At 42.5% G+C, this 19,710-nt stretch overlaps 1 protein-coding gene across 1 annotated transcript in view; it reads right to left on the bottom strand.

The window, feature by feature from the left end:
* Nucleotides 1-4,959: 4,959 nt before the first annotated feature.
* LOC124616031 (aromatic-L-amino-acid decarboxylase-like) overlaps nucleotides 4,960-19,710 on the bottom strand; it is a 176,838-nt gene continuing 162,087 nt past the window's right edge. Inside the window, exons 11-12 of the mRNA XM_047144249.1 lie at nucleotides 9,920-10,120; nucleotides 4,960-5,207 (exon numbers count right to left, since the gene is read on the bottom strand). Coding sequence (XP_047000205.1) covers nucleotides 4,977-5,207; nucleotides 9,920-10,120 — 432 coding nt within the window. The 3' untranslated portion in view covers nucleotides 4,960-4,976. The remainder of the gene's footprint in view (nucleotides 5,208-9,919; nucleotides 10,121-19,710) is intronic.

Below are 19,710 nucleotides of genomic sequence, written 5' to 3'. Positions count from 1 at the left end.
CGAAAGTATGGGAAGCCATCAGGAGGATTTCTGGGAAACTCAGCCAACTACCTGTCATGGCATTGCTGCATCAAGGATGTCTCCTCACAGTGCCGAGAGACATTGCCCAGACACTGGCCATGAATTTTGCGGAATCTACTGCCACTATTAACTGTGATCCAGATTTCTGCCGCTACAGCACTGCCATTGAGAGGGGTCACTTGGACATCCAGTCTCCAAATTCTGAACCCTACAACTGCCCCTTCACAATGTGGGAACTGGATTCGGCGCTGTCTGTGGCTCATGATACTGCGCCTGGTCATGATCAAATCCGGTACAGCATGCTGCAGCACTTGTTGCTGCCATCCAAGGAAGTTCTCCTGAATTGTTTTAATACGATATGGTTATCCGGCATGTACTCTGACTCGTGGACGGAGGCGATTTTGATTCCCCTCCTCAAACCGGGGAAGGACCGAACGCATCCCAGTAGTTATCGAAGTATTGCTTTGACGAGCTGTGTCGGGAAGACGTTGGAACGCATGGTCAACCGTCGCCTGGTTTGGCTGCTCGAGACCAGGCAGCTCCTTAGCCCCTCTCAGTGTGGCTTTCGGAGATGTCGTTCCACTATAGACAACTTGACCCTGCTTGATGCGGCAATCCAGCAGGCCTTCCTACGTAACCAGCATTGTCTAGGTGTATTCTTTGACATTAATAAGGCGTATGACACTACTTGGCGCCACCTTATCCTCAATCAACTCCATGAGTGGGGCTTTCGTGGCTGTCTCCCCATCTTCATTCGGTCCTTTCTTTCCCACTGCCTCTTTCGATATTGGGTTGGTAATGTGCTATCTGATTTGTACCCGCAGGAGAATGGTGTTCCTCAGGCAAGTGTTTTACGTGTCACCCTCTTTGCTGTCGCCATTAACAATATCACATCCGCTATCCAGAGTCCTGCCCAGTGCTCCTTGTTTGTGGACGATTTTGCTGTTTTCTGTTCTTCCTCCAGTCTTGTCACTGCTAGTCAGCAGTTGCAGCTTACGATAAAGCACTTAGAGGCATGGACTGCGAAGGCGGGTTTTACCTTTTCTGCAGACAAATGTGTGTGTGTGTTCATTTTAATCATTCTCGACATCTTTTTACCTCCCCTGAATTGCGTCTGAGGGATACCGTTCTTCCTTTTAGAGACACTGTGAGGTTCCTGGGCCTCACTTTTGATTCCAAGTTGTCATGGTTGCCTCACCTTAAAGACCTAAAGGTGTGGGCCCTGAAGGCACTGAATATTTTGAAGTGTCTGAGCCATCGGTCCTGGGGAGCAGATCGGGCGCGTCTGCTGCAGTTTTATAGGGCTTTCGTCCGATCGTGTCTTGACTATGGTTGCACTGTGTATGGGTCAGCAAGGGCTTCATATCTCAAGATTCTTGACGCAGTACACCATGAGGGTATCAGGCTGGCCACTGGTGCCTTCCGTACCAGTCCCATACCCAGCCTGTGTGCTGAGGCAGGAGAACCGCCGCTCGCCATCCGGCGGAAACAACTCATGGTGCGACGGGTGTGTCAATTCCTTGCCTGTCCTACCTCCCCTGCATACCCTACTGTTGCCCGACCGCCCATGGAACGTCTCTTTTCCAGTCGTCCCAGGGCAATGAGACCATTTGGGATTCGTGCCAAGCATTTGCTTGAGTCCCTTGGTGTGGAGCATGTGGCCCCCCAACGACAAGGTTTTACCCGCCTGCCTTCCTGGTTGCTCCAGAGGCCCAGCGTCCTTTTAGACTTGTCGGAGTACCGGAGGAGCTGCACTCCTGTATTTGTTTTTACCTCCTTATTTTCCGATATTTTACACCAGCATCCCGACCATGTACCAGTATTTATGGATGGCTCTAAACAGGGGGACTCTGTTGGTTGTGCTGTTGTTTTCCCTGATCGAGTCGTCAAGTTACGGCTTCCTGCGGTGTTTACCATCTTTGATGCCGAATTGTTTGCGATCTTGCGGGCATTGGAGCAGATGAGATGTGTTCCCAGTCTTAAGTTCCTCATCTGTTCTGACTCCCTGAGTGCCCTTCAGACCATGCAACACTTGTACCCAGTGGATACGGTTGTCCAAAACATCCATGATGCCCTACTCCACCTGCAACGGCAGGGGAAGGAGGTTTGTTTCTGCTGGGTGCCGGGGCATGTGGGTATTAGAGGAAATGAACTGGCAGATTTGGCTGCCAAAGATGCATGTTCCCTCCCTCACATTGTTGAATGTGCCGTCCCCCTCCATGCTGTTACCTCCCTCCTACATTTTCGTGTTATGCGTCAATGGGAAGAGGAGTGGCTGGCAGTCAGCGACAATAAGCTGCATCTGGTCAAGGCCACCACGTGGCCATGGCGTATGTCCTACCAGTCATGCAGGTGGGATGAGGTTCTCCTCACCCGCCTCCGCATCGGGCACAGTCCCTTAACACATGGTTTTTTACTCCGGCGGGAGGACCCCCCAATGTGCAGTGCTTGCGGCATCCAGATTACTGTCCGCCACATTTTACTTGACTGTCTTTTATTCTCTGACCAGAGGGTGGTGGTTTCTTTGCCACCAGATTTGCCTTTTATTTTGCAAGACGACGCAACGACTGTGGTTAAGGTCTTACGGTTTTGTGTCCTGTCCAGTTTGTTGCCTCGGATTTTAGGGAGAGGGTTTTAATGTGCTGCTGGGTGACTGGCTCACCCAGGTTTTAGGTAAGAGGTCCGCCATTCACGAATACCTCCTTGTTTCCCTTCGGTTTCTGTCCTCCTTTCCTTGTGTTTCCCTTCCTTTTTTAGTGCATTTCTTCTCCTCTTGTTTTGCCTCTGTATGTGAGGATTTGGAAATGCACACACACACACAGACACACACACACACACACACACACACACACACACACACACACACACACACACACTCTGCTTAAAAAGCACAAATTTGGTTTACAATTCATGATACAGTATGTATTTTTCACTCCTCTCACAGATATTTTAAATTACACAGTATCATGATGCATAAAACCCTTGACACAAATGATGAAAGATTAAGCAAAAATTACATAAACAATAAAATATTATAATCTAGAATTTTGAATCAGATTTATCTGGCACATGGAGTCTCAGACAAAGGAAAACCTTGAAGTCACCTTATATGCTGGTATATATAAATATAAACATGCAAGCTGCATGGATTTTATTATTAAACTGAATTTGTGACACCTTCTACAATGGCATGCCAAGGATGAACATCAGTGAAATCAGTTTATCGCAGTCAAAGTGGCAAAAATTGTGGAACAATAACAAAGTATGTCTTTTGATTGGGGTGATACAATACACTTGAATATGAGTAAAATGTTTGTGTTCTGAACTGTTTATTCCATAAAATGTAAAATAATGTATGATGAATTACACAATTAAATACCTTCTGCAAATTCTAGAAGAACACAATTAGTAATATTTTTTATCATTTAATATTTTACTATAATCTCAGTGAATGTACAAACATCTGTTCCACAAAAGTGTTTCTTTTGAAACTCAAAGTGTGACAGGGTAAGCTTGTCATATTGGTGCAACTGGGGGTCAATTCTCTGGTACACTATTCTCTCAAAGATTTTAGAAAGTGATGTCAGAAAATAGACTGTCTGATACTTATTTGTACCTCTCCCCCTTTATTTTATAGAAGCATACAATAACATATATTTGGAAAAATATCCTGAATTAATTATGTATTATTCATGTGACTAAGAACATTACACATTATAAGACCAGAACATTTTAATAGCTTAGCAGTATCAGCAGCCTCATATAAACTCTTGCCTTTGAGCATCTTGTGATTTTCTTCATTTTACATGAGGATGAGAGAAATTTTAATTTCATTACATCATATCTGTATTGCATTTTTGATATTCACATTTCCTGTCACTTCGCAACTGCTTACACAATTTTTCTTGCTAATTTTTAATTTATTTGTAATATTTGCTCCACATGAACTGTCCATTATAAGACTCTAATTCCATTTAACAGCAACAGTGTCATCTTTCATGGCCTCTTTCTTGTCTTTTCTACAATATTCAGTGCTGATTTCATTTTATTGTCTTAGCTGTCAGTTTTCAAATGGACAGCTATGAGCATGTTCTTGGAATTTATACACCTATGTTCATATGTTTCAGCAATATTTATGATATGAAAGTATTTGTGGGTCATTACTCATTCTGGCTATTTCATGGATGAGCTTTTTGTGATTACCTGTGGTGATCCAGTGTTTCCATAATAGTTACCTAGTGCTGCATTAAGTTAATTTTTTGGGGAGATAGTAAAAATAATTAATTAAACAAATGTTTTAAAATTTAGAGGTAGTATTGCACTCACTGAAAACTTCACCACAGTAATCCTTTTCTTAGCATTCCCTAAAATCTGCCATTGTCTTGCCAGTGATCAGCATCCCTTTATTCATTGAGTGCTTCTGGACTTTATATGCTATTAAGTTAAAAGCAGGTAAGTTAATTTTTGTTTGAATTTATAGTGGCCCTCAGTTTCTTATAGTATGTGTAATGGGAGTTTGTTGAAGATGCTTGATAGGGTCATAACAAATCAGCATAGCCCATTCCAAAAGTGTAATAAGAACTCTGAAGATGCTTGATAGGGTCGTAACAAATCAGCATAGCCCATTCCAAAAGTGTAACAAGAGAGAGAGAGAGAGAGAGAGAGAGAGAGAGAGAGAGAGAGAAACAGATTGTAGCAGTGTTTAATCAAGAAAACATTTTGTGTAAAAAATTCTTCTCATCAATGATTTATATATTAACAGTATGCGACATCTTACAATACTTTCTGTATGAGGCCTTTTATGCTTTTGTTATTTTTTATTTTATTTTATTTTATTTTTTGTGATGGTGCAGTATATGAAACACACAGTTGCATTAAAGCTAAAAATGTTATACATATTTCCTTGTATACAGTCTGTTGTAAAATACATGACCCACATATGTTTCAAATATATTTTAAACCTTTTCTACAATTTTAACACTCATATCATCAGCATTGGAGTCCAGTATCTTATTTGCAACATGCAAAATTTCCTGCCATGATTTTACAATGTCCTTCTCTTCTGTCACAGTACTACATACAACAAATCGTGCTGCAATCTGTTCATTGACAGTTGCTGCAATCAAGTAAATGTTCCTTCGTGCTGTAAGCTGTGCAACTAAGTCTCTGGTCAGTTCATCAGGACCCTGTAGAAACAAATTTTCATTAAATAATATAATTTTGAAACAAAACAAAGTAATTTTACAAGAAAATTATTAGCTGTATATAACTGCTTTGTACGATGTCTATATACAAAGTCATTAAATAACTTTAACAACTTTTTATTACAGAAGAAAACATGTTATCACTTTTCAACACAGACTTTATTGAGATCAATGCAAGTTTGTCAACATTTTATTAATGTTTTGATTTCACAGACAGAAAAAAAGAATTGAGACTGAGTTACCATGTGTAAACCACCTCTTTTGCTTTAACATCATTCTGTAACTTCCTGCCACCTGGTTCCTCCACCAAGAATCCAAGTCTGTGATAATCAGTTGGTGCTCCATTGAGTAAAAATACCAGTTGTAGTTGACATTCAGAGCAAAGAACCAAAATATTTTTTGTTATTAATTGGTTAATGTGTTGCCTTCTATTAGTTTTCTGCAACAGTGCATCCACATTCATGAAATCAAACATTTTAATCTTGTTATTTTGATAAAAATATGATTTGCTGTTTAACAGCTTGCTGCTCTCAAAGAAGTACAAGTATTACTTTTCTAGAGCAAAAGAGCTGTATGGATTTTCTTGAATGTCACCTGTCATTATGTCTTTGCTTGATCTCTGGGACAAAGCAGCATGACCAGTACTCTTCACACACAACATTATGCTGTATTAAGTCCTTCAGACTCATAAAACTGTAGCATAATTTTGTAGATATTTACATGGAATTGTTTGAATCTGGATGTAAGTTGCTATGTTATTCACCTAACAGAAACTTTCAGGTATTGCAGCACCTTGTGAATGTAACTACCTGGCAGGTCAAAACTGTGTGCCAGACTGAGACTCAAACTCAGGACCTTTGCCATTCATGGCAAGTGCTCTACCAAGTGAGCTACCCAAATATGAATCACGACCCATCCTTACAGCTTTGTTTCCACCAGTACCTCATCTTCTACCTTCCAAACTTCACAGAAAGATTGTGGAGACATGGCTTAGCCACAGCCTGGGGATCTTTCCAGAATGAGATGCTCACTCTGCAGCAAAGTGTGTGCTGAAATGGAACCCTGGTGGAAGTAAAGCTGTGAAGACAGGTTGTGAGTCGTGCTTAGGTAGCTCAGTTGGTAGAGTACTTGCTGACTAGCACAACTCATGCACATATAAATGAGCACTGTGGCCCCATTGTGGTTTGCAGTGATCTCCACTGGAGTGGGTAGTTGCCATGCAGAAGAAATATTGAAATATTAGGTGGACAGGGAGAGAAATGGAAGGGTAGGGGAAGATACTGTAGTGTTGCCTTTGGGAATGTACAGAGACAGAATTATACATTCCTAGGAGCAGCATATTTGCTAGAGAGGGGCACAGGGGGGGGGGGGGGGGGGGGGGGGAGGAAAGGAGAGAAGACAAGCAGAGAAAGTGAAGGACTTTATAGATGAGCTGGGACAGGAGGCGTTAGTTAGGCTGCAATGGAAGTATGGAAGGGGCAGGTAGGGAACAGGGATTAATGAATGAAGATCAATGCAAAATCCATACCACCTGGATTCTTTCCACCAAAACCCGCTTTTCTGAACTGTGCAGGTGGGAACTCACCTGCAGAATACTTTTTGTTCCTATTACTGCACTGGTCTCAACCTTTGCTACTCCGTGTCTCTCACATGCCTCTATTCTGATCCCTGACGCCATTCCAGCCTCACACATGCTTTCTGTCCCACATGCTTGACTGCATAGTCATTTCCCTTCCTCAGCTTCTCCAAATGCTGCACCTAGCAGGCCACCAACTTCTCCCTGGCACATGTCTGCACACTCCCAAAGGCAGCACTACAGCATCATCTCCTGCCCTTCTATACCTCCCCCAGTCTACTCCATGTCTCTTCTACAGTGTGCAAGAAAATTAAAGGGCTAGTTTTTTGAAACACCATCCTTCTCTCCAGTTTCAATACAGAAGTTTGAGGTTTGGCTCGAAGGTACTTACAAGCTTCCTCTGTAATAGTGCAAAAGTGTGGCACCCTGTGAAATCACCCTTGGACTTGGAAACCCTTCAAACAGCACAGTGGCATGTGGTTTTTTCTTTCTTTCTTTTTTTTTTTTTTTTTAAAAAAAAAGAGGCCAGCACTCATACATTGTCACCAGTCCCCCTACCCACAGCTCACCCCATCTCTTGAAGTCTCCAGGATGGAGGTCAGAATAGTGATGCCCAGCATTGAAATTGTGCAGCTTTCTTATGCACAGATGAGAGGAACGTTTTGGACACATTGCTGCTTAGAATTGACATGAAAAGGCTGCAGGGCATGAAATGAAGGGCATGAAAGAAACCACCCCTTCCCTTGGGGCATTCATTTTCACACATTTTGCAGCTGAAAATTACAGTCTGTATTGCAAAATGCAACAGGACAATGTCCTTGACAACCTTCAACATGCTGATATTCCTTAGATGTTTCAACCTTCTCGAACTCTGCCCGTAGCATATTTTTTGGTTCCCATAACTGCACTGGTCTGAAGCTTTGTGGACACATTCCACATCATAACAGTTACTGTAAGATTGGACATTGATCAACAGAAAATGTAACTAACAAGTTAACTAAGGAAATCAAAGGGCTGCAACCATGTTGAACGTGATCTCACTGCTTTGGAGTGGAGCATGACCACAATTTTTGGTCTGGTACACATGGTGCAAACCACAAGAAAGTGTTCAAAACCATTCAAAGAAATATGAATGTGATCCAAAGCAGAAGATTGTTTTTATGTTTTTTAATGCCCCCTGTTTTTGCACCTGCAGCATGTGCATTCGGAATGTACCATTGACACAGACACATGAATAAAATGGCAAAGGGTCCCTCTAAGACTCCACAGTTCAGCAACAACCTTGGTGCCATCTGTGCACGATTGTTGGGCACTTTAAAGGAGTCTCCTTACAGAGACACCCATCCACTGATCCCTACCTACCAGTGGAATAGGCAACCCTTCGGGGTGACACTCACAGATTTTGCATGGGGCCAGCAGGTGTTAGTGTCAAGAGGGTTGATTATCTTACTGGTGAGTAAGGCTTGGTTGTCCCTGTACAGAGACTTTTTAAAGTGCCCAACAAAGGTGCATAGGTGGCACTGAGGGTATTGTCAAACTGGAGGGTCTTAGAGGGACTTTTTGCTATCTTATTCAAGCATGTATCAATGTAGCAGCATCCCCCCTCTCATGTACATGGTACATGAGGGCAGAAAAAAGGAAGAATCACAAAGCTTAAACACACTTTTCTGCTTCGGGTCACATTCCACCTTGTACATCAGAGCAAAAATTGCAGCCATGCTACATTCCAAAGGGGTGTGGTCATGATTAATGGCATTTTAGACCAGTGATGTGCTTAGAGAGGGGCTGAATCATCCAGTAGGTGTCAGCAGTGTCAGAGGTTGTCAAGAACATGATCCTACTGCACATCACACTGCAAACTTGTCATTTTTGCCTGCAGAATGTGTGAAAATGAATAGTCTAAGGGAAAGGATGGTTTCATTCATACCATTTATGATATACCCTGAGACTTTTTTTGTCTCTATTCTGCCCAGTGATGTTTCCAAAATGTTTTCCTCAGAGGTAGCAATGTGGGTAAGGGGAGGTGTGATGACCTTTTCATGGTGTGACACATCCACAGTGGCACTGGGCAGAATCATGATGAAATCTTACATCTCACATGGTCATATGAGCTCTGGCTCTTTTTGTTTTTCTTTTTTGCAAATGTCGATGCCTTACTGTTTGAAGTGTCACCAAACCTGAGGGTGACAACACAGAGCATCACAAATGGTTCAAATGGCTCTGAGCACTATGGGACTTAACACATGAGGTCATCAGTCCCCTAGAACTTAGAACTACTTAAACCTAAGGACATCACACACATCCATGCCCGAGGCAGGATTCGAACTGAGACTGAGTGCCTAGAACCATGAGGCCACTGCGGCCAGCAGAGCATCACACTTTTGTATCATTACAGAAGAAGATTGTAAGCACCTTTGACCTAAATTTCAAACTTCTGCGTCACAATGGGAGAGAATGACAGGGTTACAAAAAGGTGGTCCTTTAATTTTGTTATGCAATATAATGTCCACAATCCAATCCAGTCAAGATTGCTACTCATCACAATCAGACCACAGCACCTGGAGTTGACAGTTGGTACTATTGTGTGAATTGTGCATGTATGAAAACATGTGTATGTATTTCTCCATCTAATGAAGGACTTCATCTGTTAAGCTGAATAATATTCTTCAGCCTACTTTAAAATGTGCCTGTATGCTCCTCAATGCCTCATCTATGCAGTGCATAACAAATACTTCCTCAATAGTTTAAAAATATATATAATACACTGCATGCATATGTAAGCATAATAAGTAAATGTAGGTGTGCCAAATTGCTCAGCAGTTTTTGGCTTACCACAACATTCCTCCAGATGTGTGTGATAACATTTATTCAGGCTTTGCTAAGGCTAACCAATATGGTTGCATTTGATGTATTTCAGTTTCTCATGTACCTCCACAAATAGAAAAATTCTTAATGTGCATGATTAATCTCACCTCATTTTCCTGATCCTTTATAAACATTCAGGCTCAACTCAGTTTTACAAGTGGCTCAAAAACTAAACTACATATGAAAATTATTAATTTCAACACTTAACTTAAGTATCATTAATTTCATTTTTTGTTCAATAACAAAAACAAACCTTCAAACGGAAACACACAACACCCATACTTTGGTCACAGGGAATCTCAAAGCGAGGATCTGCTCTGACAAGTGTTTCAAAATATTTGGCCAGCTGCAAATGTTTTCGGATTATGTCCTGAATCCCACGAATTCCATACAGGCGTAGAACAAACCACAACTTCAGTGCACGGAACCGTCGTCCAAGGGGAATCTGCCAATGCTGAAACATATACTTCAAAGTAAACACTACAAGGAAAGACAGTCTTATGCAATACAGTATTTGTGGCACGACATGGTACAGTATTGTTCAGTATCTGAGTTTAAAGGGAATGTCTACAAGCAAAGGAAGTGATTAACAATTATTTAAATGATTTAAAGTGATTATTAATTCAAGGGTTGATCTGAACACCACAGTTCATTTCTAGGCATGCCTTATTTACACTGATCTATGACCCTCAAATTCAAAGTGAGTCACCTTGTGCTCTACAAATATGAGATCCTTTTAAAACTAGCAAGCTGGCCAATGCCCACTATAATTTAGCTATTATCATTTAATAATTTTTTTGTGGTGGTTTATGTTTTGACATAATTCCATTTTCTGCTCAAAAGGATTAAAACTGAATAGGTCCTCACCATCTACATATCATAGCTCCCATTATGATGATGTTTGCTGTATTGTATAATTGGATTTGACACATTATAAGGCGCACAAGAAGGTGGTTTTCTTAAAGATTTCCAAAACAGAAGAAAATTAAGCAGTACAGAGTGAGATATCATAACGGTAGTATCCTTGGTCAAAACTTTTTGTCAACTGTTTTTTGGCCTTAAAATGCATTTTCACTTGTTATGTGAGTGAATTAATAATTTTTTACTCATAATTTTCTCACAGTTCTGTGCTAGGGTTCATATTTCATGAGCAATATATCTAGATTCAGTGTGAAGCCACACAAAGTTAAGGCAACCATGTAAACACTTTATAGTAAGATGGGCGTCTTCCACATCTATGTGAATACCCTGTGAACTGCAAGAAGTTGTGAATTTGTGGTAAGATATTATGGGACCAAACTGCTTAGATCATGAGTCCCTAAGCTTACACACTACTTTATCTAACTTAAACTAACTTAAGCTATGGACAACACACACACACCCATGCTTGAGGAAGGACTCAAAACATCTGATGGCGGGAGCCGCACGGACCATGACAAGATGCCTTTTATTATTATCATTTAATTTATTTCCTTCAACAGTAAATGGTGACCTGGAAGAACTACTATTGGTAAGCCTCCATTTGAAAGCGAATTTCTCTGATTCTGCTGCCACAGTTATTTGACATGATATACTTGAGAGGAAGTAGTATGTTGTCTAACTATTATTGGAATGTACTCTAACCATGGTGCCTCTCTTGTAATGTCTGCCAGGGGAGTTTGATAGACATCTTCATGATGCTCTTATACTTTCCCAATGAACATGTGAAGAAAGGCATCACTTATCTTTGGATATTCTTTATCAGTCCTACTCAGTGAGAATCCCACAATGCTGAGCAATATTCAAGAGTCAGTTGATTGAGGGTTGCATTAAGCCACTTCTTGTATGAATGAATTACATTTTATTTGGATTCTTCCCGTGGATCTCAATCTGGCATCAGTGTATCTTTATACACAATTTAATGTACTGATCCAATAACATTTTGTCAGTTATCTATAAATGTGGAAAAGAGTCTGCACTGATAATGTTCTGATGGTGGTTGCAATCAGTTCTTGCTCTACATTCAAAACAATTTTATTAAATTATTTCAAGGTAAAAGTAATGATTCACAGTTGCATGTTTGTTGTATCGGTTGTCTTACTAGATTCATTCACCTTCACAACATCAAATCTATAAAATTTTGCACAATATGATCATATTTATGCTGCCTGATTCAGTGCAGAAGACCTTCTGACATACTGATATATGTTTGAGGAGGTTGAATCCATGATAGTATGATACACTTTTGTGAAAGTTTATTGTGCAGAGGGTCTATCACAGGTTATCATAAAACAGTGGAAAGTCCAGGTTGGAATACCAACAATATTAAGAAATGGATAACTTACTTATGACCATAAAATATCACATTGAGATGCAGACAGGCACAATGAAAAGACTGTTACACATTGAGCTTTTTGCCATGCACACTACCACTAGCAAGCACACCTCACATACATATGACAATTATCTCCAGCTGCTCCAGCCAGAATGCAACTTTATCACATAAAGCAAAAGGAGCAATCTGGAGTGAGTGGGGAATGGATAGGAATAGCAGGGTATGGGGGCGGGGGAAAAGGGGGGAGAGACAAATCAGCACAGCATGGCATAGCATACAGGGACTAGATGGTGGCATGACTAAGCTGCCAGTCACAATGCCAGGAAGCAGTAGGGGAAGGGGCAAGAGGAAATGGGGAATGGAAAAAAGAAGCAAAAAAAGGGAAAAGGTGGGTGGGTGCATTGGCAGAGAGTGGTGCACAATGAAGATTAGAGGATTGAATTAGGACTAGATGATAGGACAGAGGAAGGGGAATCTGTCAGGTGGAGGGTGTGGGGACAGTACATTACTGTAAGCTGAGGCTGGTAGAATTTACAGAGCAAAAATTGTGTGGTACAGGAAAGAGTGATCTGTCCTATGCAGGAAAGCTGGTGGAGGGGAGGATCCAGATAGCCCGAGTTGTGAAGCAGCCATTGAAAGCAAGCATGGGAGGGGGGATTTTATGGTGTCAAAATGCAGATACTGTTGCGGGTTAGTGGTTTTAATATGGACAAAGTTGTGGATGGAGGCATCAGAGAGGAGGAGGTCAATATCCAGGAAGGTGGCATACCAGAGGGAGGTGGAAGGTATAAGGATAGCATGTTTTGGTCCCAAGTTCAGATCATGAACATATTATCAATGAACCTAAGCCAGATCACGGGAGGCCAGAAAGGTTTCCTCTAGTGGCCCATAAACAGGTTCGTATAGGAGGGTGCCACAGCGATACCTATGGTGGTGCCTTGTTTTTGTTTGCAAACTTTCCTTCAAAGTAGAGGTTGCTGGTTGTTACGACAAAGTTAGTAAGTTGTATGAGGAATGAGGTATTAGGTTTGGAGTCTGAAGGCTGTTGAGAAAGGTGCTATTCAACAGTAGCAAGACCATAGGTGTGAGGGATGTCGGTGTATAGGAAAACGGTGTCACCAGTGATGAATAGGGATCCAGGATGTAAAGGGGTGGGGATGGTAAATAGTCAGTGAAGGAAGTACTATCTTTGACATGGGAGGCTAGATTCTGGATAATGGGATGGAGGTGTTGGTCACAGGGGGCCAAAATTCTTTCAGTTGGAGCACAATAACCAGCTACAATAGGACGTCAAGAATTGTTGGGTTTGTGGATTCTGTGGAGGATGTAGAAAGTGGGTGTGCAGGGGGAATGAAGAGGTAAATGGATTCAGGGCAGAGTTTCTGGAAAGGGCCTAAGCCTTTGAGAAGGGACTGAGTGTTATGTTGGACTTCTTCGACGGGGTCACTCTGGCAGAGTTTATAGGTGAAGGAGACAGACAATTGGCAGATGCCTTCTGCCAGGTAGTCCCTGTGATTCATAATGATAGTCCTATCATCTCTAATCATCTCCTCCCTTCGTGTTCCCTTACGCTCATTTTGCACCACTTTCTACCACCATGCCCACCACTATTTTTCACCTTCTCTGCTGCTCTCCTTTTCCACTTCCCCCTCCCTGCCCTTTACCCAATCTCCTTCCCCCAATAGCCTCCAGGCATTCCACCGGGCAGCCATGTCCTGCCACCATTTAGTCCCTGCAAACTCCACCAGGCAGGACTGACTTTTCTCCCTCCACCTGAATCCTACTATTCCTCCCTATTCCCACCCCTTTCCAGACTTCTGCTTCCGTATGACACAACACAATTTCATTCTGGCTGGATTGGCTGGTGATAATCATCATGAATGTGTGAGATGTACTTGCTTGTGTGACTGTGTAAGTGTGTTTTTGTTTTTTTCCTTTTCAGTCAAAGGCTTTGACTGAAAGCTCATTGTGTAATAGTCTTTCATTCTGTGTGTCTGCAACTCAACACATCACCTTTGTAGCACATAGCAATCTATCCTTTTCATAACACTGTTGATATTCCAACCTGCAATTTCTATTGTTTGATTTTGCATAAAAGTTTTTCTTCCATCCCACAACCCTATGATGTTTTCCTCTGTAACTATTCTCTAAAGCAGTACTTTACTCAGTGTCTGTTCTTTGTCTTATTTCCTATGTTTTATTATCACTTTCCAAACTGCATACACTCTGACATCTGAGCCACACAGTATCACTGGCCTCATTCACACACAACACACAGGCACATGACCAGATGGATTATTGGTGCAGTATCTCATGCCGCAAATTATTCCTGCCAATAATTATAATTATTCCTATTGATCACATTCCTTTCCACATCCTTACATATTTTGACCCATTATTTCACACACCTACCTGTGCCACACAAACTTGTGAGCATTGACCTAATCAATCCTCCTCTCTCTTCCCTTATCCAAACACACACATACTCCTATACATTGTGAGTTTCCACCTTTTTCCCCACATTTTTAAATGTATTTTTCTGTATTTCTATGTATTTCTGCAGTTTGTATATATCTGTGCATATTTTTAAGTATTTGTGCATATATTTACATATATGTGTGCACTTTATGCATCTTTTTCTGTTATCCAGATACCCTCACAACCACATAATGCCTTCATCTGCCCATTTTCTACATCATTTCCAACTTCCCCAAAGCCTTCTGGGTCACTATGGACTCTGCTCCATCTTTCTACACCAGTTCAGGAAAGTACCACTTTTCCTGGTTAAAACTCAGTCCCACATACTGTGCCTTAAAGGATGCCTAAACCACGGCATCCCTCCAACAGCCTAACCATAAAAAATATTTTTTCTAGATCCCACCCCACCATTCACAATTACCTTCATTTTTCCAGATTCCACAAGTCCCTTTTCCTCACAAACATGGTACTGCAAAATACATTTCCATGGCACAGGCAATCCAGAACCACCTCTGTCCCCTATTGCTACTATGCAATCCATATTACATACATCATACCTTTGAAATTGAATCCCTTGGCCTCCAGCACCTAGAAGAGCATTCCAGACACCGCCTCCATAAGTTGCAGTATGTAGCTTGATGACATTCACCTGATGCCTTGAGGCACCACTATACAGCACCTATCCTACCCACAAGTGTTCCTCCACATCAACCATTCATAGCAACCACATCCTGCCTAACTGACTTTTTCAACTTACCACATCCTCTAACACTCCCTACAACACTCCACTAAATCCGGGGCCAAACCAATCCCAGAACACTGTTAGCAACCTTTACAACAAAAATCTGAGCCCCACAGAATTTTCAATTCAATTCACAGGTCTTCAGCACTACACCCAAATTTAACAATGTTGGACTTTTCAAAGACCTACACTTCTTCTGCCAATCCCTGCAATGGAAACACTTCTTTGCAATCAACCCTCCAACCAAAGCTAACATAATCTTAACATTGAACCCTGCCTCTCCCAGTTCACAACATTATCCACCTGCATTCATACCTCCCACCCCACTCCATCTCCCTTTTAACCACTCATTGATCACCATCCTTTCTCAGGTCCTTTTCTAGGAACACTAACTCTTCAGTAGAAGAAAAGACAGCCACACAGGCTCGAAACATATCCTGACTAACTGTCCTATCTGCAAACACATTTCAAACACTTTCATTATAAAGTAGGGCGACTGTCTGGTGGAAGGCCTCTGCCAATTGTCTGACTCCTCCACATATAATCTGTGCCAGAATGATCTGATAACAGAAGCCCAACATAATCTCCAACCCCTGCTTAGAGCCTTAGGTCCTTCCCAGAACCTCTCCCCTGAATCCATTTCTCCCCTCACCCCTGTGACCTGTGACACTCTGCACACCCACCATCTTCAAGCTCCCCAAAATCCAAAAACCCAGAAATCCTGTACGCACTATTGAAGCTGTTTGTTGTGCTCTGACTGAAAGAATTTTGGCTCTCACTGCCCAACACCTTCAACCCCTTAATCAGGATCTAGCCTCCCACATCAAAGTTACCATTTCCTTCACTGACTAGCTGCCATCCCCACCCCTTTATCCCTTGGATCCCTACTCATCACTGTTGACACCACTTTCCTATACACCAACATCCATCACACCTATAGTCTAGCCGCTATTGAATAGTATCTTTCCCCAACAGCCTTCAGACTCCAAACCCAATACCTCATTCCTCATACAACTTACTAACTTTATCCTAACAACCAACAACCTCTCCTTTGAAGGGAAGGGAAGCAAACAAATACATGGCACAGCCATAGGCACCTGCATGGCACCCTCCTATAGGAACTTGTTTACAGGCCATCTAGAGGGAACCTTCCTAGCCTTCCAAAACCCCAACCTCATGATATAGTTCAGGGTCATTGATAATATCTTCATGGTCTGGGCTCAGGACAAAGGCACCCTATCCTTATACCTTCATAACCTCAACACCTTCTCTCTCAGCCATTTTACCTGGTCCACCTCAATCCGGTATGCTACCTACATGGACATTGACTCCCTCCTCTCTGATAGCTCCATTCACAAATATCCTCCAGACCTTATGATTTTCTGCAACATGTACCCACACACACACCCAGCCCTCCACCACCCTCAAGAAACAGCTACAAAGCAGGGCTCCCTTTATCAGCCAGTATCATCCAGGTTTGGATCAAGTGAATCACATTCTTAATCAGGGCTTCAATTATCTATCATCGTGTCCTACCACCCCTAAAGTGGTGTTCCATCGCTCACTCAACCTCCAAAAAAACCTTGTGAATCCCTATGCTAGTCCCAATCCCAACCCGGCTGAATATAACATGTTTTATTTCAATATCTGCTTTGCAACCTGAGCCATCTGGATGCTCTTCTCCACCACCAGCTTTCCTAAATTATACAGATGGGAATTATTCTTACAACATCTTCTCCACTTCTTAAATTATCCCAGTCTCAAACTGTGGTAACCTCCTCATACCCACTACCCAACAGTTTCTACCCCACCTGTCCCTACCCTCACCCTCATTGTTCACCACTCTCTGCCAATGCATCCATTGGCCTTTTACCCTTCTCTGCCTCTCTCCTTTTCTGTTCCCTATCCCCACTCCCCTTCCTCCCTCACAGCCATCCAATGCTATGCCTGGCAGTCTTATCCTACCATCATCTAGTTCCTGCACTCTCCTCCAGGTAGTGCTGACTTCTCTCCTGCCATCCATACGCTGCTCTTTCCCGCCTCCCTACCCCATGCCAGATCGCTCCTTCCCTTTGATGCAACACAGTTGCATTCTGCCCAGAGATAGCCATCATGTGTGTGTATGTGAGGTATACCAACCTGTATGATCGAGTGTGTTTTCATTTCGGACGGTGGCTTTGTACAAAAACTCAATGTGTAACAATCTTTTCATTGTGTCTATCTGGAACTCAGCATGTCATAGCTACAGGGAGTAGAAATCTATCTTTTTCATAATATTACAGCGAAAAAAATCAATTATTGACAACATTATTTAATTAGATAGATAAAAAATCAACTTACCAAGTGGCAGCAGAAAACACACATAAAAGACTAGTGTCATTGGCAAGCTTTTGAAGCTAGTGGCTCCTTCTTCAGGCAGAAGGATTGAAGGGGAAGCCAAAGTGGTGAAGGAAAAGGACTGGAGAGGTCTAGGGAAAGGGGTAGATTTCAGGAAAGTCACCCAGAACCACAGGTCAGGGGAGACTTTTTTTCTCATCCCGTACGGTAAGTCTCTCCTGACCTGCAGTTGTGGGTTACTTTCCTGAAATCTATCCCTTGTCCTATACTTCTCCAGACCTTTTCCTTCACTCCTCCTCCTTCCCCTTCAACACTTCTGCCTGAAGAAGGAGCCACTGGCTCCCAAAGTTTGTCAATTACAACCATCTTTTACGTGTATGTTGCATCTGAACAGTGCAACAGGTACCAGTAGGCAATATGGAGCAAATGCAACAGGTACCAACAGGTATTATGTAAAACCTCTGTGAAATGGCTCCTCATGTCATTTGGAGCCTCTGGTCTGAAGATTTTCTATCGACTGAAACCACTTACTGGAATCAAAACTAAATAAGCTACTGAGATTGGGACTGATCTTTATTAAAATTGTACAGACAATACCAGTAGTTCTGCAATGATGTCAATAATTGTTATCTCTGACAGGTGTGTAAGGACACCATCAAGTGATACCAAAATCAATTGCATGGAAAACTGAACAACGAAATACAGTTGAGAATAAAATCAGCTTTATACACTAAAAGCATATTGAATCACTTACATAAAGGTTTTTTAGCCTTTTCAATTTTGTGCTTTCTCAGAAGTAATTATGTTTAGGCCAGCCACGGTGGCCGTGCGGTTCTAGGCACTTCAGTCCGGAACTGCATGACTGCAATGGTCGCAGGTTCGAATCTTGCCTCGGGCATGGATGTGTGTGATGTCCTTAGGTTAGTTAGGTTTAAATAGTTTTAAGTTCTAGGGGACTGATGACCTCAGATGTTGAGTCCCATAGTGCTCAGAGCCATTTGAATTATGTTTAGTTCTCTCTCTATCTCTCTCTCTCTCTCTCATGCAAATGCAACCCGCACACTCACGACTGCAGTCTCTGGCAACTGAAGCCACACTGCGAGCAGCTGCACCAGTGGATGTTGTTAGTGGTGACTGGGTGAGGGTAAGGAGGAGGCTGGGGTGGAGAAGGGGAGGGATAGTAGGGTAGGGGTGACGGATAGTGAAGTGCTGCTGGGGTGAGTGCAGGGACCAGTTGGGGGGTCGGTAGGACAGCTGTGTGCTGTCGGGAAGTTAGACAACAGGTAGGGGAGAGTTGGAGAGGGTGAGTGGGGTAGTGGAAAAGGAGAGAAGTAAAAAGACTGGGTGCGATGGTGGAACGAGAGCTGTGTAGTGCTGGAATGGAACAGGGAAGGGGCTGGATGGGTGAGGATAATGACTAATGAAGGTTGCAGGGAAAGTTCCCACCTGCACAATTCAGAAAAGCTGGTGTTGGCGGGAGGATCCATCTGGCACAAGCTGTGAAGCATTCATTGAGATGAAGGCTGTCATGTTTGGCAGTGTGCTCAACAACAGGGTAGTTCACTTATTTCTTGGCCATGACCAGTTATATCCTCACCCACAATTACTGTTCCTTAGAAGGCATTACTGACAAACAAATCAGGGATATAGCTATGGGCACGTACATGACACCATACTATGCCAACCACTTAGAGGAATGCTTCCTAAACACTCATAATCCTAAAGCCCTCACCTGGTTCAGATTCAATGATGACATCTTTGCAATCTGGATCAAGGGTGGGAACACCCTATGCCCATTCCTCCAGAACCTCAACAACTTCTCCCCCGTTTGTGCCACCTCACCTCAAAAATGGCTACATCAGTACCTCTGTCCATATCAAACCCACTAACCACCAGCAATACCTCCTCTTCAACAGCTGCCACCTGTTCCTACCAAGAAGTTCCTTCCATACAGCCTAGCCACTCATGGTCATCACATCTGCAGTGATGAGTGGTCCCTTTTGAAATGTACTGATGGTCTCACTGAAGCCTTCAAAGACCGTAATTATCCTCCCAACCTTGTACAAAAACAAATTTCCTGTGTTTTATCTTTCTCCCACCACCTCCCAAAGTCTCATGGCCTGACCTACACAATATACTCATCCATCCCTACACAACCCCGCTCCCAACTCCT

Source organism: Schistocerca americana, chromosome 5, assembly GCF_021461395.2.
Source record: "Schistocerca americana isolate TAMUIC-IGC-003095 chromosome 5, iqSchAmer2.1, whole genome shotgun sequence".
Classification (NCBI taxonomy): Eukaryota; Metazoa; Arthropoda; class Insecta; order Orthoptera; family Acrididae; genus Schistocerca; species Schistocerca americana.
This window is presented reverse-complemented; position numbering and strand designations above follow the sequence as displayed.